This window comes from Pongo abelii, chromosome 1, assembly GCF_028885655.2.
Source record: "Pongo abelii isolate AG06213 chromosome 1, NHGRI_mPonAbe1-v2.0_pri, whole genome shotgun sequence".
NCBI classification, from domain to species: domain Eukaryota; kingdom Metazoa; phylum Chordata; class Mammalia; order Primates; family Hominidae; genus Pongo; species Pongo abelii.
The window spans coordinates 139,356,560-139,380,362 of record NC_071985.2 but is presented as its reverse complement, the minus strand read 5'-3'; the positions used below and the strand labels follow the sequence as shown (position 1 = coordinate 139,380,362).

The 23,803-nt window shown below is 46.6% G+C and overlaps 1 protein-coding gene across 6 annotated transcripts in view; it reads right to left on the bottom strand.

The window, feature by feature from the left end:
- The window catches only part of BCAR3 (BCAR3 adaptor protein, NSP family member), a 282,319-nt gene that overhangs the window by 41,135 nt on the left and 217,381 nt on the right, over window positions 1-23,803 (bottom strand). The window contains exon 1 of one of the 6 annotated variants that reach the window (XM_003775642.5): window positions 10,838-12,097. The exons of the other annotated variants lie outside the window; for them this stretch is intronic. Coding sequence (XP_003775690.3) covers window positions 10,838-10,921 — 84 coding nt within the window. The 5' untranslated portion in view covers window positions 10,922-12,097. Of the gene's footprint in view, window positions 1-10,837; window positions 12,098-23,803 lie in introns of those variants that run through there. 6 annotated transcript variants of the gene reach the window in all.

Here is a 23,803-nt window from a genome sequence, read left to right as displayed (position 1 = left end):
ACCTTTTACTGACACTTGCTGGTTTTGTGGCTTACCTAAAAATATTATAATCCAAAGATAAATGAAGAAAGGTTTGAATTCACCAATCCTACTTTTCCCACTGGGATGCTAGGCTAGAAAAATAGTTTCTTATGCTAATAACTGTGATTAAAGCCAAAGCATTTACTTAAATAATTAACTTTACAAATAAAAAAGTTCAAAGAGAAAAAAAATTCATATTTTATATCCCTATTGGGTAAACAAAACCAAATGTGAACATGGGCAATTGGGCATCTTTGCCTGACCCAGCCCAGTGGGCACATGGTGGCCTGGCCAGCGGTCCAGGACGTTGCCAGAACCATAGCTAAGGAGGTGCCACCTGTACACAGCTGTCGTGGATCTGCATATTGATTACAACAGCTGCCCGACATATGACAATAAAGTGTCCTGAGGAAAGGGTGTCTTACTCTAATTCACGCAAAGGCACTCTATGGGCCAGCAGGGAGGGTCCCTGAGACTTGTCTGCCTTTTAGGTGTTGGGCTCTTGGCAGATGAGGACCTCTGGCCTCACTGGGCCCCTTGCTATAAGCCAGCTCCTTCAAATTCTCTCATTAAAGCTCAGTGAAGCAGCCTTTGCAGAGAGCTTCCTAATCCATGCATACTTCACCCTGTTGGCTAAAGTTCTGCAGAAACAGTCAGGGGCTCCATTTTCAATCAAGAGTTTGATAGTCACTGGAACACTGTGCCTTAAATGAAACCCGAGGACTTACTGCGTGCCCGCCGTGCTACTCTGCCTCCCTGGCTATATCTGAGGCAGCCGCAGCTGTGATGGAAGGAGGACTACATGCCCTGCAGCAGTCACAGCCTTTTTGAGGAGACAAAGCATTTGAAGAGAATGTGCAGCAATAAACATCTATCTTATCTGGGGTCAGTAAAGGTTTCTGGCTCCTTCTGACAAAGAAATTGGCAGCAGAGATTCCATAAAAATTTCAATAAGTTTTAGCATTCTGAAAAACACTTCAATTAGTTTGATGTTAACGTTTAAGCACCTTGATGAAATAAATTTATCTCTTCCAAATCCTAGAAAGAATCTCCCTTTCAGCAAAGATTCTGCAGATGGGTTTTGATGCCATTTTTCCATTTTATAGTTAGATCTCTATCATTTATCACACTGTAGACCAAATGCTCGCTTTAGTGCCATTAAAAACTGATTTGCAATTTGCTGTTAAATTAAGATGCTTCATTTTCCTACTGTATATGATTTTCCTTTTCACAGATGAGTGAGGATACAAGGGCAATCAGACCCTAGTGCAGACAAGAAAATACCATCAAAACCCCTAGAGACCCTAAATCTAAGAGATTTCCTTTTATTCATTATCAAACCTAATCAATCTCTCATCAAAAGAGGCTCAGAAATCATGAATAGTAAATATGAAGAGGATATCTGTAGAACCCCTTGCTTATCAAAGTTCTGAGAAATTCCCATTAAATTTCTGTTATCCATGTGTGCAAACTAAAAAGACTAATTTAATTTTAATTTGTGCAGACTGAAGTCTTAGAGCAGAGCACTCTGTAAGCAGGCAGCAGTAACTTAATCCTACATGCCAAACTAATTATATTAGAAGCATTGTGATAGGTACCTATGCCTCCTTTGATGTTAAACCCGTTACCTTTGATCCACAGTTATTCTCTGGGCAAGATCTCTTGCACCCATTCCCATCCTGCCAGATCATGAAGCTGTTGCTTTTGAAGCTCAGTTTTATTTTGATAGAACACCAAGGGACTAAAAATTATTTCTCACTGATTTTGGTCTGAAAACTTCGGGTAGAATTCTAAGCTTGACAGAATGTAGCACATACAATGCCAACAAATGTGGCTTCTTTTCTTCACTAAGATCACCCACACACTGGTGAAACTGCTCGATGTACTCACTGCACTGTAATGTCTCCCTCCACCCCTTCTTGACCCCAGTGAGTTTGCCCATCATGTTTCTTACCCCTTGATAAACATCATTTACCTACAGCCTCACTCAAAGCTCAGCTCCAAGGGGGTCTCACCTTTTCGTTAATAGATAAACCGAAACACGATGAGATTTCCAATAGGCCATTTGTTAACATCTTGCCCTGCTGAAAGCCCTGGCAGGTACCTTCCGTCTAGATCAAATTTAGATGATGACTTCCTGGAGCAGCCCACAGAGGACCAGACATCCAAATCACCCCACGAGGCAGGCCTGCATTCTCATTCCTCCTAGTGAGAAGTCGGATGTGCCACACTTAAGAGGAAGGCTGAAGGTCAATGGGTGCACTTAATCATTATTGGACCAGAGAAATGAAGGGCTTTGATAAAAGCTAAACACCAGTCTAACCTACTGTGAAAACCCTGTCTAAACCACTTTGCTCCCTTTAACCATGTCCTCGAGCGACTTTGAATAATACTTCTCTTGCTTTCACAGGGCTGGCACTTGGGTTAAATGAAACAATGCAAGTGAAATATTAATCGCTGAGTTCAGCAGCAAGATTACACTCAGTAATAGTAGTGCTTTGTTAACATCTTCAAAGAATGAAAAGAACAGAGACTGCCCTGGCTAAGGCAGACCCTAATAAAAGAGTTTGAAAAACGGCTGATCAGAGTTCAAAATGCTAAAAGATCCAAGCCAGAAATCCTCACCATTTGTAATTCAATCTTGTTAATTCAACATCTTAATGCAAATTATGAATGATCTGGAACACAGCTATTCATCAAACCAGATGTCCTATTTGCTCTTCAATAAGAATGTCAGCAAATCAAAATCAACTTAATTCAAATACTCTCATTTCTTAATTCACCTTGAATGAATGAGATGAATTAGGAAAAGGAGAGTACTGAATCAACAAAATGCACTGTGACTGAGAGACACCCAAAGATGTCATTGGAAGGAAAAACAAGATATGCCAAACACACGGAGGAAAAGCCAAAGATTCAGACAGCCTTCCAACGTGGGGTGTAGAACAAATGACTTTCAAATTTTCTCTCTCCAAAATAGTACCATGACTAACTACCATCTTAGAACTCTGCTCTGGGACAAAGCGCATCATATGTCAGTGCTAAGTACGCAGCAGGCTTGCAGTAAAACAAAATGATTCATCACAAGATAGGTTTTGGCCAGACATCAACTGAACCACTTTTAATATACAACTCACAGGTCACTTTAAAGGTATATTCCTTCTAGAGGAGCTCAAAGCACTAGATACCCACATATCTCATTTAATAAGCATTTTAAAAAATGCAAACAACAAACATCCTACATGTCATGCAAAGAAACAGAGAACCAGAAACTGGACTTAAAGACACAAGATACTCAACCCAAAACAACTCAGATCTCATGAGTTCATACAGCATTCCCGTGGGCTAAACAGTGAGCAAGAATGTTTACATCTCACAAGAAAATAGGGTGGTGGTAGGGACAGAAAGGAAGAGACAGGTGAGAGTGGTGTTTAGAAGGTAATATCATGAAGACTTACTCATTAATTACATGTGGAAAATGAATAGGGGGAAGGGGCATGGGCATTCCAGAAAGATGAATGAGCCACCAACATCCAATAAAAATGCACGAGAGCATAGTGGGTTTGTGGAAGATGTAGAACTAAGGTCTGCTGGGCCGTCTGGATGGAGTCACTTACTGGGCCATGGGGTCCAGGTGCTATGGACATAGGTTGACTGGAGAGCCTTTCTGGAGAACTACAGGTTGGGAGTCCTCAGGGGTATTCTATCCCAACTTTCACCAAAGAGATGGGATACAGCATGAGAAGAGGGCTGGGGGAGGCTTTTCAGAGGCAGACTAGAAAGAGAAACCCAAGAAGACAGTAGGACTGGACAGGAAGGATGCAGGAGAACAAACAGAATGCAGTGTCCTGGAGGTTGAGAGAGCAGATTTCAGGAAGAAATGATCAACATTGTCAAGTGCTGCAGAGAGTTCCAATCATATCAGAATTGGACAGCATCTGCTGCACTTGGCAATGTGCAGGTCACTGGTGGCATAAAGGGTGCTGAGTGGCCGATGGAAAGGCAGGGAGTAAAGACTGTGTTAACTTGTAAGTGAGAGTTTATGCATGTATGATATACAGAGGGACATAATAGACACTGGGGACTCCAAAAGAGGGGAGGAGGGATAGGGAGCGAGGGGCTGACAAATTACCCATTGGTACAACGTTCATTATTTGGGTGGTGAGTACATTGGAAGCTCAAATCCCACCACTATGCAATATATCCATGTACAAACCTGTGCATGCACCCCCAGATCAATAATTTTAAAAAGACTGTTAACCAGCTTCGGGGTGGAGGAAGATGGGGACCAGGAATGACAGCATGGAAATGAGGAGGGTTTTTAACACGGGAAAGACCACAGAATGTTTCTAAGCTAAGAGGAAACACAATCTCGTTGTGAGTGTTAGAAGGACAAGGCCTGAAGAGAAGGTGGAGGGAGGAAAATTAGGGTGAGCTGAGCTAGGACAAGCAGGACAGATGGGAGGCTTCAGGGGCCCAGGGAGGACACAGGCATTAGTTAGGGGGATGCTGCGGCTGCTCCTCAAACTCGTCCCACACATAGAGTCCAACCCCCAAGCTCTCTCTCACTCCGCATCCAAGCCACTTGCTGGGTCCCCACTGCCCTTAAAAAAAAAAGCCCAGCATGCCCTGTTCCCCAACCACCACTATGGGTTCATCTCCTTCCACTCCTCAGCTTCAGCCTGAAGCTCCTGTATAGGAAGCTCTTTCCCTCTCCTGTGCCTTTTGTCCCTATGGCTCCTACAGTGTTATCTCCTTCAGGAAGTCCCCCGATCCAGGGCTGGGTTAAAGACCTCTCCCTGGATCTCACAATAGGCTGTGCATCCTTCCTGCCTTTGCACCCACCACAAAGCACAGCGTAAGCTGCTTGTATCTCCATCCGCCCACCAGACACAACAGAGCTCCTTCAAGCGGAATGTTCACCTCTGTCTTCCCCCTCCTAGTAGGCCCTCAGTGCACATGCTAGGGGTAGGCTGGGGAAGGGCGATGAATCAATGGCTTCTGAGTCAGAGGCTGGATGGATAGTTCCTCAAATCCCATCTTACTGAGAATCCAGATTTTACTCATCAGTCCTTTGTACATAACTATTTTTGTAAAAGCACACACATATCTAGAGTAGACACTGGGGAGAGTTCTTCTCCACAAGAACTAAAAGACATGAAACATAGCACTTTCATGAGCTAGAAAGAAAAATAGGCCATAACATTCTCATGGACAGAGCCAGATTCCAACAGTAGCTCCTGGCACTGTAGACACACACTGGAAATACAGCTGAGGCCAGAGATGGTGTCCAACCTCCTGAGGCTCTCCTTTCCTTCCCAACCAGGACAGGCTGAGTCTCCTCTGCTGTTCCTGGGGATACCCAAGATACCCATCAGCTAAAAGGCCCCCAAGCTATCATTGACAACATCTTTAAACCCGGCAACAGGCCTGGGTCCCCCGTGCACTGCTGACCTCTCGCGCAGGCTGTGCGGAGACTTTTGTGGTCGGAGCACACCGAGCCTCCAGCGTCCTCCCCAGTGTTTAGCATGGCCCATCCCTCTGCAGTCCTGGAGGTGCTGAATCCACTAACAGAATTTTCCCAAGATCCCAATCCCGTCTCTGCTTCCCACTTAGGTCTCTCCAACAAAAACAAGTTCTTGGCCAGGATCCCAGCTCCAGGGTCTGTTAGGGAACTAGGTCCTGGGACACAGCCTCTGTCAAGCATGTCTTTCCCCTGATATTGAAACCAGATCCCACCCAACCAGATGCCAATGGAATGCATTTAAGCCTCTTTCAAAAAGCTACACTGTCCTTTCTTTTTGGAGGGCTGGAGAGATAAGTGAGCAACTAGCAGCCGCCACGAGGAGGGGCTGAGTTACTTGGAAAGACATTTCCTGCAAGGCTTCTTCCACCTTGCGCAGCTCGTGCTGATGGTGCATCTGCCCCACTGACAAAGGCAACTCAGGCCATCGTCAATGCTGGGATGTGTCACCAGTCCCCAAGCTGTCACCGTAACAGACAGACCAAATGACCAGCCACAGGGAAGATGAGCAGGGCCTCTGCTCCACCACACACACACACCGCCACAGAAAGACAGTTTCACATGAAACCAAGTTCCAGGGGCCCGGCGCTCTAGGATGGGCAGATGTGACTCCTCAGGCTGTAATATGGATTCGAAGAGGCTCCAGATATTTTTTTCAGGGCAGGGGAAATTACTTTAAAGGAAAACAGAAAGAAAGAATACTACATAGCACTTCCTGGCTACAAAGACAGTCGAATATAAGTCTAGGAAAGCACATGCCTAACATCCCTGCCTTCTGTGGCTGCTCATTGACAAGACCATGGTCACTGGACTTAAGGCCTGGTTAGCTGAGACTTACTGATTCCATCTATCCACAGGCACCACACCCCAACCTCTCTATCTGCGCTCTTTCAGAAAGGTGGCTTTTCTGTCCTTGCAAGGCAATTCCTGTCTCTTAGGTTCCTCTGACACAGGCACCCCCGACCTTCCTCAGGCGCAAACATTGATAAAGTGACAAGTTTCAGCTCCTTTGTCCCCTGTCCACAAAAATACCTAAATAGTTACTAACAGTCAGAGACACAAGAGGCCAGAAGAGGTAGGGGTTTGTTTCCAGTGCCAGCCCCAGAAATGTGACCCATTGTGCTTTTTACCAAGTTCCTCCTCTAGCTCACCAGGGACCTGGGGGCGGGCCTGCCAGCGGCCACTCCCTGTGCTCCCCTTCCAGGCTGATGCCTCCCTGCCTGCCCACACCGGGGTACTCCACGTCTCTACACTTTCTGCATGCTCCTCTCTCTACGAAGAAGGCCAGTTCTCCTCCTTCTCTGGATAACTTCAACTAATTCACCAGACTCAGCAGAGGCTCTGCCTCCCTGCAGGAGGCCATCCCTAATCTTCCCCACTCCAGCCCCATCTATGCCAGGCATGTGCCTCCAGGTAGCCACAGCACCCTCTAAAGAGAGCAACACCAAATCAGTGATAACCAATCGTTTCCTTCAACCAGAGTTAAATGTCTGCAGAATGCACACCAGGCATGGTATTACAGCAGAGATCCCCACTGGACCAACAACTCCCACTGGGTCCCCAGGACTGACATATCCGAGGTACCACAACCGGTGACTGCTGAGCTGAACTAAGGATGCAATGGGATGAAAGCCAGTGGGGAAATGTGCCTCAAATGCTTATTAACCCCTGGTACGGGAGGCCTGGCTGCTGGGATTATTCCTAGATCCCCTGTGACTTCTCTGACCATGTCACACACTAACCTTCCCAGTGAACCTTCTGCTCTGAGCAGGCCTGGCCTTCTGCACTCTTGCAAATGCCAGTGGCTTTTCTATCTCTGAGCTACTGGGTCTGCTGCTCCCTCAGGCTGAAATGCCTTCCCTATGCCATTCTTTTCTTTGTCCATCCAAATCCCTAGTTATTAAAAAAAGGAGAAAAATTAAAAGGGGTTACCTGTTCTTAAAAACAAACAAACAACAACAAAAACAAAAACAGTCCCACATCCTCCCTGAAGCTTTCCTAAAAACCAGGGCTCACACTGTTCTCTCCCAACTGAACTGCAAAATAATGTATTAACATACACAATATCATCTTGTTTTAGGCGTCAATTGTCTTAATATAGTACGGTAGAAAGAACGCTAGCGGCCAGGCGTGGTGGCTCACACCTGTAATCCCAGCACTTTGGGAGGCTGAGGCGGGCAGATCACCTGAGGTCAGGAGTTCAAGACCAGCATGGCCAACATGGTGAAACCCTGTCTCTACTAAAAATACCAAAAATTAGCCAGGCATGGTGGTGGGTGCCTGTAATCCCAGCTACTCGGGAGGCTGAGACAGGAGAAGGTGGAGGTTGTAGTGAGCCGAGATCACACCATTGCACTCCAGCCTGGGCAACTCCGTCTCAAAAAAAAGAAAGAGCACTAGGCTTCCGCCCAAAAAATCTGATTTCTATTCCTAGTTCCCCACAAAATGATTCTGGGCAGGCTGTTTCTCTAAGCCTTGGTGTCTCCTCTGCGGAAAGGGTAAATTATTGCCCTGCTCACCTCACAGAGCTTATTTTCAGTCTCCAGTGAGACAAAGTTGTTGAAGTCTTCATAGCATATAGAGCTTGTTTTGAGACTCCAATGAGACAAGATGTGAAAGAACTCATATATTTGAAAGTCTTTTGCAAATGTAATGAAGTGATATTATGACCTAATAATATTCTTGTGGTAAGTCTTTGAAGGCAGGAACCATGCCTCAATTCTCATTTATTGCCCCACACCTCCCACCAATCCCTCCCCACCTAACAGAGGGCTTATGCATGGAAGGGGCTACATTCAACACCCATGGACCTTAGAACTTGAATATGTCTGTTAATGTTATGATCTGGAATATCTCCATTCCAAGCTTCTTTCCACTGGGCTTAAACAAAACATACTTTCGTCTTTTTTCCCCCAGAAAAAAGATCCAGTAGTCTTTTATGTGATGGCTGTCTACTGTGAGCCCCTTCGGGATATTAAAGTCATGACCCTCAACATGGCTGGAACATATTGTATTTGGCCCCAACTCTATGAGGGCCAGCACATCCCTGATCCTTCTCTCCATTTTTGGCCTCCCATTTAATTCCTTTCCAAGGTCTTTATACACAAGTCCGTATGAGGCCTCTAAATACATCCTAAATTCTGTAAGACCTCTGCAAATAAGATCTTACTCTCTGAAAACACCTGTATAATCATTCTCCTATGTAAGGAGGGAGCCTCTATATTTTTAGTTGTCTTCCCATACAGCAAACACTATTAATACCATCGTACTTTCTCCAGAGATGATATGGATTAGACCAAATGGAAAGTTACCATGGCTACCGCAGTGTTATTTTTGGTATGAGAAATTCATGCCAAGAGAAGCAGTATACATGGTCAAGAATTGGAGCTTTATTTCCTCTTTGCTATCAGGCAATCAATCCCAATTTAATTTTGAAACTCTAATTGCAACGGAAACTAATTATGAGCAGCAAGATCTGGAACCCCTAATTAAAGTGGGAGTCAATAAAGCGACTCGGCATTATCAACTGGGGCACCACTGGCAGGATGGGGGATTAGGTACAAGCAGATTTCTTTCCCAAGTAACTAGCTAAGCAAAACAAAACAGGGAGACTCATCTTGAGGGTGCAGTTGGCGAACCCTACGTTGGGACCGAGGGCTACAGTTTCCAGCGAGTGAGCAGCTCAGGCCTTCTCTCTGTGCTATGAAGACTTCGACAAACTGGGAATAGAGTAGGAAGTCCAGGTGGAAAGAAGGGTGTTTCTACCAATAGTCAACCACCGAGAGTGGCCACGGTGGAGAGATAGAGAGTGGACAAGCTGAAGGACAGCTGGACCCGACTACCCCATATATTAAGTGGCCTTTTCTATATATTATGTAGCCTTGGGGCCGTTAACTGCAGACAAACAGGTACCCAAACAGAAACTCATCCCTCAGACCCAGATATTTATAGGCTGACTCCCTCATACACCCAATGCTGAGTTGCACTTTACTGAATTAGCAGAAGTTGGCTTGTGGAAGGACTTCTATTAGAGTGAAACCCACTGCCAATCCCCGAAGTGCACCATACCCTTTGGGACCTCCCAGTCTATCTTGGAAGCTTTAAAATACTGTTAATGGCATGACTTCATCTGCCCCACACTTGAACGATCCATATTTAAGACAGAAACCACATGGACCTCGCATCACTTCACTGGGCTCCAGGACAGAAAGAGGCTCAAGTCAGGAAGGGAATGCTTCTAACCAATGATTAATTACTCATCCTCTGTCAAATTTCTTGACAAAGGGACAAAAATGAACACTCCTACCAGGGAGCAAAATCAGTGGAAGCTCACCCTTTTCCCATTCTGTATATTTTTAAACAGAAAGGTTTTCTCCCACTAACAGGTAGTTTTCCTGATATATTTAAAAGCATATTGAGGAAGAAAGAAGCAGAACATCATAACCCTGCTGCAGCCTTTTCAAAGGTAATGAATGAGCCAGTCCCACAGGAGAGGGAGCTCAGCTTCAGGGTGGGAAGGATTCCTTGAGAGCTTTCAGAGTCCAATTTCCCAGGAATAAACGAGGTCCGCAGTCAGGCTGGGGCCGACAGGCTTTTTCCAAGGCAGACAAACCCCAAGATCCATGAAAGCCTAAATTAATCTTAATTCCTAGTGCGTCACAGGCAGGCAAATAGAACACAGGCCTCATCTTGAATTAGCCAAAGGAGGTTCTCTGAATATTTTCATCAAAATAGTGTATTGACATATTATACAAAGCTCTTGGCACTGGTGTCTTATAACAAATGTTAAAATGTGGGCAGTAAAGACAACAACAGTTCTGAACCCCGAGATGTTTTGAAACCTGGCTGCAATTTGAAAGGAAATATTGTGTGGCTTCTGTATATTATGTACATTATTGATAAGTAATGGACCAGCAGCATAAACAGAGAAAAGGGCTCAGCCACCTTGTGTTCGTTAGAAATGAAGGAAGAGAGAGAAAGAGAGAAAGAAGAAAAATAGCTCTGTCTTATTGAGCTACTTTAGTAGGAAATTTCAGCCTACAGAGAACTGAAAGTGTCCTGAAAAACAGCTTCAGTCCAAAACAGACAAGGAGCCCTGTTCTGTGCCACTGGGCTCTGCTTCCAGGGGAGGTACACCACTAGGGGCTCTTGAAGACGCATCAGTCAAAGAAAGCACCTCTGTTTTTACAATCAGCAAGCTGCAAACTTTTATCTATTGCCCTTTAGGAAACTAATGCTTTTAGGGTCCCCCAAAAGACTGATAGATGTACTTTATTTCCAAACCAAACCTACCTTGACTCCAATGAAAGACTTGCGGTGATAGAAGCAGCACAGAGCTGCTGAGAGGGCGTGGAAAGCACTGCATTCCTTAGGCATCTTTCAGTCTTCAGTCCCGGGGACCACACACTTTCTTTAGGGTTAAAAGAAAGGGGGCTTCGGACGTTAAAGCCCTAGCCCACCACAGCAGCTGTGCTGTTTCTGCCCAGAAGTCAGGGAAGTCGGCAGCTGGGGGAGTGAGTCGGCTCCTTCTCCCAGGCTAGTCTGGGACTTTTCCCCTCTGCTGAAGCCAATACGATCCACTCGCTCAATTCTCGCAGGCTGGTGTCCAGCCTGCCATGCACACAGTGCCAGAAATTCTCATGTGACCAGACTTGCTTTCTGATGAAATTCTAACCCCTCTTAGAAGAGGCCTTGGGCTTTAGCTGTCCCCTCAATTTAGAGACCAGGCAGAAATCATTAGCAGCCCCTCTCCCCCGACCCAGCATTTCCTTCTGGGGCTGAACTGTACCATGCAACCTGCTCCTGTGGTTCTGTTTGCTTGTCACTCCAGCACCCAGAGGTTTAAGGAAGCAGGGTAAGTTGTACATTCACACCACCTTGTTATGAACAGAGGCTCCTTTGAGGAAAGGTGGTGGCCTAAAAGTGACTTTCCCTAGGAGCAATCCTGGATGTACTAAGTAACCCAGGCAGGATCCCTGTCCTCACTCTCCCAAGCCCACCTCCAGAGCTGTTTATTTTTAATTAAGATGCTCCTGGCAGCCAGTTTGCAGCTGATAACGTTGGCACAGCCATCACTACTGGCAAAGCAATATTGCCTTTTGGTGTTTAATTAGCAAGTCTGTCAGCAAACACCCTGAGCGCCCTATGCCCTCCCACCTGGCTGGGCAACCTGTTGGGAGGATGGGGACTGTGTACCCACTTCTGACTCAACTGTTTGTCCTACACCCTCCTTTAAATCCTTCACTTTAATTACTCATCACCACTCTGATTACCCACTTTGCGTAACCTAGATCCTGCACACAAACCTCGCATCCAACGAGCCAAGCAAGGCCCTCCTGGATTCCCTGCGATCTGAGGCCTCTACTCCTACCAACAGCCACATAACACCTTTAGGGAAAACTAACTGCTTTTCCTTTCATTCCAGTTATAGCGGATGCTCAACGAGTTCTTTTTTTTTTTTTTTTTTTTTTTAAAATCAAATCCAGGTTTCTGCCTGTAGCTCTTCCTCTCCTATCCTACTGCTCCAAATATTAACTTTTTGTGGCTTCGGCCTCAAACATGGAATGTGTCCTGAAGCCTTCTAAAACTTCACACAGGCAGAAACTTGTAATGAGGAAGAAACAAGATCTATTCAGTCCAGAAAGGAACAATACCAGATGAGACATGAGGGAGGTATAAGAAATATCCAACGGGATTAGCATCAAATCCTCAGGAGACCGTGGCCTTTGGACTAGGTCATGTCTGCCCACAAAAATAGAAAATTGTTCTGGGCCCAGTGAGCAGGTATGGAGAGCCACAGTCTCACACCCATGCAAGGGCAAGGGCCCGGCCTCATCAACGTGTCGACATGGGGATGGAGCTGCTAAGTGAGGCTCTATTGCCACAGCAAGTGTGGGCGATGACTTCCTTTCTTCTTTCCTCCCTCACTCATTCTCCTCTCTGACTCTGGAGGTCTGGTCTGCAGTCTTGATGGCTCCCGGGCCACAGAAAGTCCACCAGAGAACCTAGAAGGAAGCACCAAGGTGGCAGAACTCAGAAGGGTTTTCTGAGCTGGAAGAGCCCTTGAAGACTTTCTGGTCAGTGGGTCCCCACTGTCCTCCAAGGTCCAGTACTGCACCTGCGACGAAGCGTTTTCTGGCTTGCCCTCATTTCCGTTAGATGGAGTTCAAAGGGTAAGTCCGTGTGAGCAGCCAGGCCCAGGCCCCAGCAGTTCTGTGAGCATGACTCATCAATCAGGCCATCAGCCACCACAAAATGGGCCATTTTCACCTGGTATTCTCCTTGGAGAGCAAATAACAATTCCTTCAAGCTAAAAACCTCCCCAAGAGGCTAGACAGGCACCAACCCAGGCCTGAGAAAAGGGAGGGGAGCAGTGACTGAAATCCTGCACAGAAATTCGTGAGATTAGTCAGCCAAGAGACACCGAAGCCCAGACACCCTTCCCCCAGAAATCGTGAATGAAATGCATTCCTGAAAGTAATATGCAAATAACTCAGACATGTAAATCACATAGAATTACGAATAAAGTGCTCCACAGCCAGGGTAAAAACAAAACCAAAGACACTTAGGTCACTGTGGTACCACAGCTGTTGTTACCTGAGGATTTCTCTGTTTATTCTAAGAATATCTCCAAAATACCCAAAGAATTTGTTCCACCGGGATTAAATAATGACTAATCTTATTAGGTAACCATTTCCTAAGCATCTTTTATTTTTATTTCATACCAAAAATAATTTCTGAAGCAGCACTCAAAGGTTTTAATCAATTTTCTCCTGAAACGGTCAAGGAGAGAGACTAAAATAATGTGTTGTTTTTGTAACTAAAGATAATTGCATGCATTCTCAAAGTGCCCTTCACTGACTTGTTAAGCTTTTAAACGTTGCCTGTTTATGCTGATCAATTCCTCCCATTCTCCCCACAATGATTATTCTAGTTACAAAGAAATAGAGGACCAGACTGTGTACCACTCAGCAGAGAACAAAGGGCTAGGGACTCCAACCTCAGACTGAAGAACCTGGTATCTGATCACATAGAAACACAAATAGATTTTTTAATGTCTTATAATTAAAGCTGTTACTCACACAGCCCCGTGAAAGGGCTGTGACCTGGGGCAGTGGGCCACTTTCTGATGATCTGGTGCATGGGATTTGGGACTCATCAAATTTGGATGCAGGGCTTTTTAAACACCATGCCCCTTTCGAGATAGGGGAGGGCATTTCTAAGGAACTCCCAGGGATTGAGGAAGGGAGGGACCCAGTCAGGCAGCTCTGAGCTCTGGAAAAGGTCCTACAGGGTGAACTCCACCGCCCTTCTGTGGCCACCTGGAAGGCTCGCTCCTTTGCACTGAGGGAAACACTTGTGATTAAAGCCATGGCTGGGAAGCCAGGTGGGTCCTTGAAGGAAACCTCCATTACCTCAGGTCAAATGTTGCCCACCCCCTAATTCAAAAAGAGGGTTAAAGCAGGCCGGAGGAAGACCCCTGCATAAGCACTGCCCTCGATGCCAGTTTTTCCTTGGGCAGCCCTAATACTAACCTGCCCTATTTGGTAACCATGGAAACAGGAGCTGCCTGCCAGCCATATTCAGCAGACACATGCTTCCTGTTGGCAGTAGCCCCTCAGCTGAGAAGGGCCAAGAGAGTGAGTGCAGAGTCCTTTTCCCAAAGCACCACAGCCCCTGCTAAAAGATCAGGCTCCCAGTGAGGTAGGCCCTCTCTCCAACAGGGCATGGAGGGAGATGGCAGCAGAAAGATATGCCTGCCAGGTACCTGCTTTTCAGTTTCAGCACATTTGGAACACAATACTGCCTATAACCCCAAACCCTCCCCAAAGCAGCCCAGAATCAGGGCATCAAGCCTTACACTGAGGCACTCTTGGGCTTTGTCAAGCGGCCCCATGGACAGTGACTCTGCCCATGGCTAGAGGACAGTGACTCACCCCAGGCTTTAAGGCCTGGCGCGTTCCTGCCCAAAGGGACATCAGTCAGGGGTGAACACCACTCATCGTGATCAGAACAGCTCAAAACATCTTGTGGCAACTACTAAGACCCTTTATCCTACTCCCTCTCCCCTAAAGATCAATGCTTTCTGGCTTTTTGCTTCCCCTAAACCCCAGTGATCTGGCTCTTGGTGAACAAAGACAGCTTTAATGAGCTAGGGCATGAGGCTGATGGAACCAGCTCCATCTTTCCTGGTGCCCTGGGAAGTAGGCCATGATTAGCCTGGACCTTGCCCCGCTCAGCACCAGCCTGGCGTCACAGTGAGGACAGCCTCTGCAGACTCGGCTCCGTGGAGAGCAGTGTGGCAGGTGCCTGGGAAGCCCTAGGCAGATAAGGGAGCAAGTTGATCCGCAGCCTTGCTTCTCAAGACTTCCCCAGCACCCACCCTATCTCTGCCTGATTCTGAACAAATAAGCCAGGAGCTCACACACCTTCCCACAAAGAGCCAGAGGGCCTGAGGGAGGAGAGCTGGGAAACCAGGGAGGACAGGAGGAGAGGACTTTGGGCAAGAGGTCAGCTCCTCTTCCAGCCAGGCTCACTAGCTACGGAAGCTGCCAAAGACAGTTCTACACATTTCCCTATATGCAAATCTGATTGATTTCTTGCTCCGAAAGGGAATGCAAACAAGCCTCAGTGGGAGGAGGGCAGGCAACAATGCCTGCGCTCTCTGGCCCCCTTTGTGTATTGCTGTGGACAAGACGTTCGCCTGCCCTGGTGAACACAGAGGGTACATTTAGGAGTGTGTGCTGTACGTATCCTGGTCTAACAGTTTCCCCAGATTCCTCAAGGGGATGAAAGAGTATGGCTGTTAAATGGCCTCTATCCGGAAGCAGTATTGATCTGCCTAGCACACAAACAAAGAGACTAAGTACAGTCTTCACAGCAGATTTCTCTCTGCTGGGCCTTCTGTCTTCCCTTACCAATTTCTGTTTCTCTAACTAGCTATTAAAATTGTATAACTGAGTAATGTGAAGCAAAATTAGGCACTGTGCCCTGTTTTGCTTTCTTACGCTATCACACACAATTCTGCCCCATTCACCTCTCTACCACTACCACCTAGTTCCTGGTGTCACCCCAGAAATCTTATATTATACAAGCTCAATTTTCTGCTTTTAGCATTAAGGCAAAAAGAAAGAAAAGAAAAAGAAAGAACACATACAGGACATAATCCCAAACTCTCAAATGGCAGACTCACTATCTGATGATCTTGGCTTTCTCTGAGATTCTATGAAAGTCATGGGCCCTCCTTCTACAGCAAAAGACACTTACTTGCAATGCTTTACAATTAGAACTTGTCCAACCCGCCTTATTATGTTGTTGTTCCGTTTTGTTCTGTTTTAGGCATTTAGCAGCCCGAAGCTGTGGGTATTTTTTTTTTTTTTTGAAACGGAATCTCGCTCTGTCGCCAGGCTGGAGCGCAGTGGCGCGATCTCGGTTCACTGCAACCTCTGCCTCCCAGGTTCGAGCAATTCTCCTGCCTCAGCCTCCCGAGCAGCTGGGACTACAGGCACATGCCGCCACGCCAATTTTTTTTTTTTTTCTGTATTTTAGTAGAGACTTGGTTTCACCATGTTGGCCAGGATGGTCTCGATCTCCTGACCTCGTGATCCGCCCACCTCGGCCTCCCAAAGTGCTGGGATTACAGGCGTGAGCCACTGTGCCTGGCCAAAGCCATGGTTTTTAGTTTCTGTCTCTAGTGATAAGTGGAAAAGAAGGATGAGGAAGGGGCTTTTACTGGCCCAACCAGAAACAGAAACTAAGAACCCATTCTCCCTCTTGGACACCTCTGCTTCAGGGGATTCTTGCATCCACTGAAGCCCATCCATATACCCCTTGGAGTCTTATCCATCCAAGATGATTCACTACCTACTTCCCAAGATTCCTTTTCTTCTCCACTTACTATGCAAGCAATTACACCTGGAGCAATCACTTACTTCTCCCGCCATCTCAGCTCCTGGGTTTTCTTTGCTGTACACTTTTCTCTTTCCCTTTCCTTCCACTTTTGGTAGGCATGAGCTATGTAAGCAACTAACAGGCAACAACCACGAAGCCCTTCAGAGGTCCCTCCCATGCAGAGTGCTGCAGAAATGGGCAGAGGGGCATCTGCGAGGCCCTCTGGAGGCCTTACCAGCCAGGAACAGCTGCCTCTCTCCCATCTCCACTGCGCCAGTTCTCTGTCTCACAAGCACCTCTGCAAAATGGCATCTTCCAAAACTGAGCTGTGAGACAGACACCTGCTTGTCTTCAAAATGGCTCTATAACACACCCTGGAGGTAGGAGGCTAGAGAGCCAGGATGGGTTCCGGTCTTCACCACTAGCTAGCTGGGTGACCTTGGGGAATTAATTAACTTCTCTAAGGCTTAGTTTCCTCCCCAAACTTACCAACTTATTGTAAGCATCAAGTGAGGTATCACACGGAGGGCCTGGCACCCAACACACAGTAGGCACTCAACAAACATGAGCTTCCTTTCCCCTTCAAAGGAAGGGACAACAAACCCCATCTTCCCCACTGTACTCGCAGGGCACATGCCCACCCACACGCTGGGCTACAGGAACCACGCCTGTAGCCACGAGAAGAGAGTGGACACCCACCCATGCCATGAGCCACTGACCACTGGCTGGCTCCCAGCTGGTATACTTAGGAGCTGGTATAATAAGGAGACTTCTAAAAGCTTTTCACCTTAAAATATATGTTACTCATTTAATTCTAAAACTGCTTATTAAAATACCACATATGGTTTTAATCATACTTGCTCAGATGTCTCAGGATTTTCTACTCCAGAGTCTCTGTCACGTTAGGAGTTAACAGGCAGCAGGTGTATCCACAGCATCTGCTCACATGATCCTAACCCAGGGGACTCCTGGGTTCATCCACAACTACCAGCTCTCCATGTACCACCCTTGTCTGAGCCAATCTGACTGAGGATCTTGTGGGCCCCCTCTGCCTATGGGGCCTAGGTGGTACCTTTCCTTTCCCATTGCCTTGGGACCAAGCTGGTTGCAGAATTGGACTTCAGCCTCAGTCCTGATTGGATGCCCTATAGGATCTTCACTCCTCCAGCCCCACCTCCCCCTGCCCTGGCCCTGCAATTCAGCCCTGGGAACAGATCTTCCACATGTGTTTAGCATTCCCAGAGAACCACCTCTCACATGCCGACTCCTTCATACTTCCCTGGCCTGTATTACTGGGTTGTCTGATACCAACCAATTCTAGAACTACAACCGTGTCTGGTATAGCTCCTCAGATGCTGTGACCCCTCTGCCCTCTCTAGACTTTCTCTCTGTGTCCTCCCAGATACTGCCTTCTGCCTAGATCTCCTTCTCTCAAGTCCCTAATGGCAGGAATCTGCCAGAGTTACAGTGCATTCTTCTAAAGCCACCCATCCCTATCTCCACCTAGAAAGGCTGCCAAGTGGCTGAGTGGATGAACCTGCCTGCAAGGATGAACAAGCCTAGGAAGCCTAGGAACAAGCCTAGGAAGGCAGGAACCTGGGGCAGAGGGCGGGGTCTGTACCAGGTGAGAGGTGGAGTCAGGAGTAACCCCACCCATTCCAGTCTGGAGAGAAAATGGTCTTATCAATTGCTTTTCTGTTGTCAAGCAAATTCTAGCCATGTAAACAAAATATTTCAGTGGGAAAATATCTCTTTTTCATGGTCATAAGCTGATCATGGGCATTACCATCTGAGTGACGTACTGGATAATTCTGCATCCTGCCAAAGCAGCTGTGAGAATCAGTCCAGACGAGGAGTTTTGAACCTAGGGGTGGACTGGGGCTTCCATGGGCCACTAGAAACTGTATACAAATTGTTGTGTTCATTGAGGAGAGGGGTTACGACTTTTAACCAATCTCAAAGAGTCACATGACCAAAAAATTCCTTCTGATCCAGAAAGACTTTCAGTGGCGTGTGGGAAGGGAGGTGAGAATACCCTGGTGGTCACAGAAGTGAGTAAGGACCAATAAAGCATCCTGGCTGGCCACCTTGCACACACCCGGGCTGTAGCAGGGATGTAGCTGGTAACAGGAGGGGATAGATAGCCTTGAGGCAAGTAGTATTGCAGTTCCTTATGGCTGCTGGAGCAGCTTTAACCAGCACGGGAACCCCTTCACTCAGTGGGTAGAAGGACCTTGTTTGCATATAATACTTAGGACAGAAAATTGGAAGAGCTACAAGTTTGACTCTCAACAAGCCCTCCTCACCATGGACTTCAGAGATGCCTTGAAGCCTGCAGCAGTCACAGACATCGTTTCACCTCACTCACCCTGTGTGAAAGGTCCCCAGAAGCCGCATTGTTTTTGTTTGTTTGTTTGTTTTTGAGACGGAGTCTCACTCTGTCACCCAGGCTGGAGTGCAGTGGCGCAATCTCAGCTCACTGCAACCTCCACCTCCCAGGTTCAAGTGATTCTCCTGCCTCAGCCTCCCGAGTAGCTGGGACTACAGGCACCTGCCACCATGCCTGGCTAATTTTTGTATTTTTAGTAGAGATGGGCTAATTTTTGTATTTTTAATAGAGACACGGTTTCATCATATTGGCCAGGCTAGCCTTGAATTCCTGACCTTGTGATCCACCCTCCTAGGCCTCCCAAAGTGCTGGGATTACAGGCGTAAGCCACCATGCCCGGCCAGGAGCCAGCATTTCTACAGAGAACTTTTACCATAGTGTCCTATTTCATACTCACACTAGGAGAGGAGTATTACTATCTCCATTTCACATGTGGGATCAAACAGCTCTTAAAGTTAATGATTAAAACAACAATGAATCAGAATGGCTGGCTCTATCTGGTGTGATGAGGGAAGCACGGAGAACACCTGGTCACCAGAAGTGCTTTATCTTATGCAAATCTGAAAGGCAGACCTCCCTCCAACAGAGGGACAGATACTCTTGGCAACACAGACAGCAGATCTCATCTGCAATAGTCCATCAGAGGTCCTATTCCGCTCACAGCTGAAAGGAAAGGGCAGGGCTGGGACAGATGGATGCTGACGTCAGAATCTGAGAAGAACCAGGAGGCAACAAAGGCTTGCTGCACAAGAAGGGCTAAGGGACCGCCTTTGTCACATGGAAACACAAACAGTACCCCTTCCTCTACAGGAAGAGGCCAATTCAGAGGGTTCCGTGCATGGAAGGACCTCACTGACTGCCGGCCAGTTTCTTCACTTCCTAACGTAGTCGACTGCCAAGCACAATGCTGTCTGCAGGAGTGACATCCAGAAGGTCAATATTTGCCCTTCCTGGTGCCAAGGTGGGGACAATAAATTCCTTTGCCAGTGGCTCAAGGATTTGGGTACGCCTTGCAGTGTATATCCAAATGGGTGGAAGGGCTGGGTGGAGGAAGGGAGAATTACTAGGGAGAGCAGCAGAAACCCATCTGGGTAACTCTCCAGGAACACCAGGACTCCCGGTTGGGTCACTTGTGATAAGATGTGGGAATCCGTCCAAGGACAAGCTATAGATGGGCTGGGGATCCACAGCCCCTCTGGACACCCCCACCCCCTGCCCATAACTTCTCTGTAACAGCAGCAAATCTGGCAAACTTGGAGGCAATGGGTATCCAGTACATAAACCAGGAGGGAGATAAACTAGGGAAAGACGGGAATAGGACTTGAAAAGATTTTTTTTTTTTTCGTAAAACTTAGCATTCATGTCTCAACATTTTATATATGTATCCTGAATAGAGATAATAGAAATATAGCAGAATATACTTCTGATCCTAAAAATGTAGCGGGTGGGGAATGGTATAGATAGTAGGTGGTGGCTATTATATTTAAAAGCTTTACTGAGTAGCATGTGTATTCATCCTTTTAATGGATGTGTGAGCCAATCAGAATACAGAACACTGAATGGTCCAAGAGTAAGCAGGTGAATGACATGAGACCAAACAGAGTCCTTCCCTGAGACTTTTCAAACTAGGGCTGAGAGAGACATCCCCTTTTCCCCTTGGACCACAAGCTTTAAGAATATAAGCCTAGAGCAGCCCACAGCCAGGCCCTCACTGCATAAAGAAGCTGATGGAAGAGAATGCGGTCAAAGTGCTGAGAGAAGCAGATGCAAGAGACTAAGGTCCTAAAAATGTTTTCCTTCCCAGAAGTAGTCATCATCCCAGGCCACGCCACCCCTGCCCTTCCCAGAGGTAAGTTTCCTAGCTCACACCATCAATTTGGGTTTACAGGCTCACCTTATCAGTGTAAGATTAAAACTTGAGATGGAGATGTAACATACTGTGTCTGGCTCTGTTGGAGATTATATGTATAAAATGTGATCTCTGTATCTGAGAAATGCCACAAGGAGCCAATATGAACTGATGTTACATGAAAACATGCATATTATACACCCATTAATAACAGGGTTGTACACTCATGTGTCAGCAATGAATGGAAATTAATGGTGTTTTGCAGTCTATTCCAGGGACTTCCATGGAAATAACTGAGTTGTCTTGAGTTTTCAAGGATAACGATACATGAATTTGCCTCTAGGAAGAGGGAGAGGGATTCATGTTGTGGGAATGTACCGTGCCACTGGTGTAGGGGTGAGTTCTGCTCCCACACCCAGCACCTCCCAGCCAGGGGAAAGCACAAACCAACTGCATTCTCAGCCCTGCTTATGTGGCATCAGCACCATCCGCAGCTCTTGGAGGATGTTTCCAAAAGGCTATTCTGCTATGTGGAAGGCCACGGGACCCAATTTAGAGATATTGGCTGAGACATTCCCTTACTGAGGCCAGGTGAGCTTTTCACGGTACAGTCACCTGCGAGGGCAACCCTCATGACTTCTTTCCAGGTCAAAGGACAGGACGTTTACATCATCTCCAAATCACATTCAAATCTTCCCAAATGTGCTCCTTAGACAGTCCTTAGGTAGACACGGCCTGGAAATTTGGGAGCCCCTGCTCTCAGTCTGTGTGGGCCCATAGGGGTTTCCTTCTCCCCTTGCTATTATTCTACCTACCCCAGTAAGAAGCCCTAGCTCCAACCCTGTCCTCCAGGGTTCAGCAACTGAAGCACTCATTAAAATGACTAGTGCCCTTGTCTGTTGGCCTCATGACCCATGTCTTATTGTCATCACTGGAATGCCTGAACATGATAGAGGCCCAATGAACATTTGGAGATAGCTCAGGGATTCTCAACCTGGGGTCCACAAACACCCAGAACTAAGATGTGCAGTAAGTGTGCATGCATATTTCTAGAGACGTGGCTCTTGTTCATGGTATTTGCAAGAAGGTAGAGGCCCTTCCCTGTCTCCCCAAAAATAGTTCAGAACTGCAGAGGCGTGAGGGATGACAGGCCACACAGAAGTCATGCTCCTCACCAGGTGAGCCAGCCTTGCCAGCCTCTGGTTGAATTAGGGCTGCTTCCCACTTTGGCCCTGAGAGTCATTTTATGGCCGGGCGCAGTGGCTCACACCTGTAATCCCAGCACTTTGGAAGGCCGAGGAGGACGGATCATGAGGTCAGGAGATCAAGACCATCCTCACTAACATGGTAAAACCCCATCTCTATTAAAAATACAAAAAAATTAGCCAGGCGTGGTGGTGGGCGCCTCTAGTCCCAGCTACTCAGGAGGCTGAGGCAGGAGAATGGCGTGAACTCAGGAGGCGGAGCTTGCAGTGAACCAAGATTGCACTACTGCACTCCAGCCTGGGTGACAGAGCGAGACTCCATCTCAAAAAAAAAAAAAAAAAAAAAAAAAGGAGTCATTTTACTCTCTCAAACTTTGAAATAGCTGGGATTCCAAACTGGGAGAGGCTTCCAGAATGCAGTAATTCCCAACTAACTCACACCACCCGTACTCTGTTCAAGTAATCCTGAAACCAGGAGGTAAGGGGACTTGACTCTGTTCTGTCAAGGCTTTCATGTAGAGACCATGAGAAGACAGAGAGGAGGGCACTGAACCAGGATGGACTCAGCTGGACCACACAGACCCCTTCCAAATACACCCACCTGGGCCTGGTAAAAATAAGAATCCAGCTGAAGATTGGTGGTCACAGGAAACAGTCCATCAGCTTCCTTATTTCTTCTGTACAAAAAGCTCTTTTGAGAGTGTGAATGGGGGCTTTATATAGTAAGTTCTCATCCACAGGCTAATAAATATGTGAAATGGCTTCTCAGACCAGGTTCCTGCAGCCTGGACACTGAGGTCATTCAAGAAACAATTAGATGCCATCTGGAGAGGGCTGGGACTTGAAAGGAAATTGCCTTGAAGGGCCAAACAGCATGTTCTCATTCCCAGGGTCTGACACATCCTTATCTTCATTCACATAAAGGACGGATGGAGCTCAGCCAACAAATCCACACTGGGAGCGTAGAAGGAACCAAGGCTGCAGCAATTAATAAAAGCTTAAGGATCAGGAGAATGCGCACTTCCAGCCTGCCCCAAGTAAACGGATCCCTGCAACAAATTTCTCCGTCGACTGCACTTGCATACTCAGGCAGAGCACCTTGCCATAACCCAGCCTTGGCCTCACCAAGCTTGGGGTTTTCAGAGTTTTAATATAAAGCAATGAGAAGAGAGTTACGATTGCTTCTGGCCTAGCACTTTACAGTATATGATGAGCAACCAGATCTTTACAGTATATCATGACTTGGTTATGTCACATAGAGTTAGCATTTCCAGAGGTGTCACAATCCACTCCACTGCAAGGAACAGGCCCACAACTGAGAACCCTTACTTCAAGGATTGACTCTCAATTTTTTCCTTATTTTTAAATGAAAATTTAATGTCTTTTCTACATTAAAAACAAGTCTCTTTAAATGTAAATGCAACTATTGGGCAAGCTGAGCTTAAAAGTAAACTTTGCTAAAGAAATAAATATGGATTTAGATAAACAAGAGGGGATTATTTGTGTTTTAAGTGTTTTTGCAGCTTTTAGTCTCTTAAGTAGCAAAAGACCCTCTGGTACAGTGGTGCTCAAAGCGTGTTCCACAGGCTGATCTGCAGGCTGGGGGGTCTTCTGGGGGTCTGAGAGGTCAAAACTTATTTTCATAATAATACAGAGACATTTTTTGACTGTTTCACTGGGTTGACATTTATACCGGTAGTGCAAAAGCTATGATGGGTGAATTCCTGGTGCCTCAGCACAAAGCAAGACGGAGGCACCAAACTCTACCAGGGGCCATTGCACTCTTGACTCCCATTGGCTCAAACAATTGAAGAAAAATAGCCAGTTCCACCTAGAAGTCTTTGATGAAGCAGTGAGAATTACTCACTTTATTAAATCTGGGCCCTCGAGTACATGTCTCTTTAGTATTCTGTACAATGCAACAG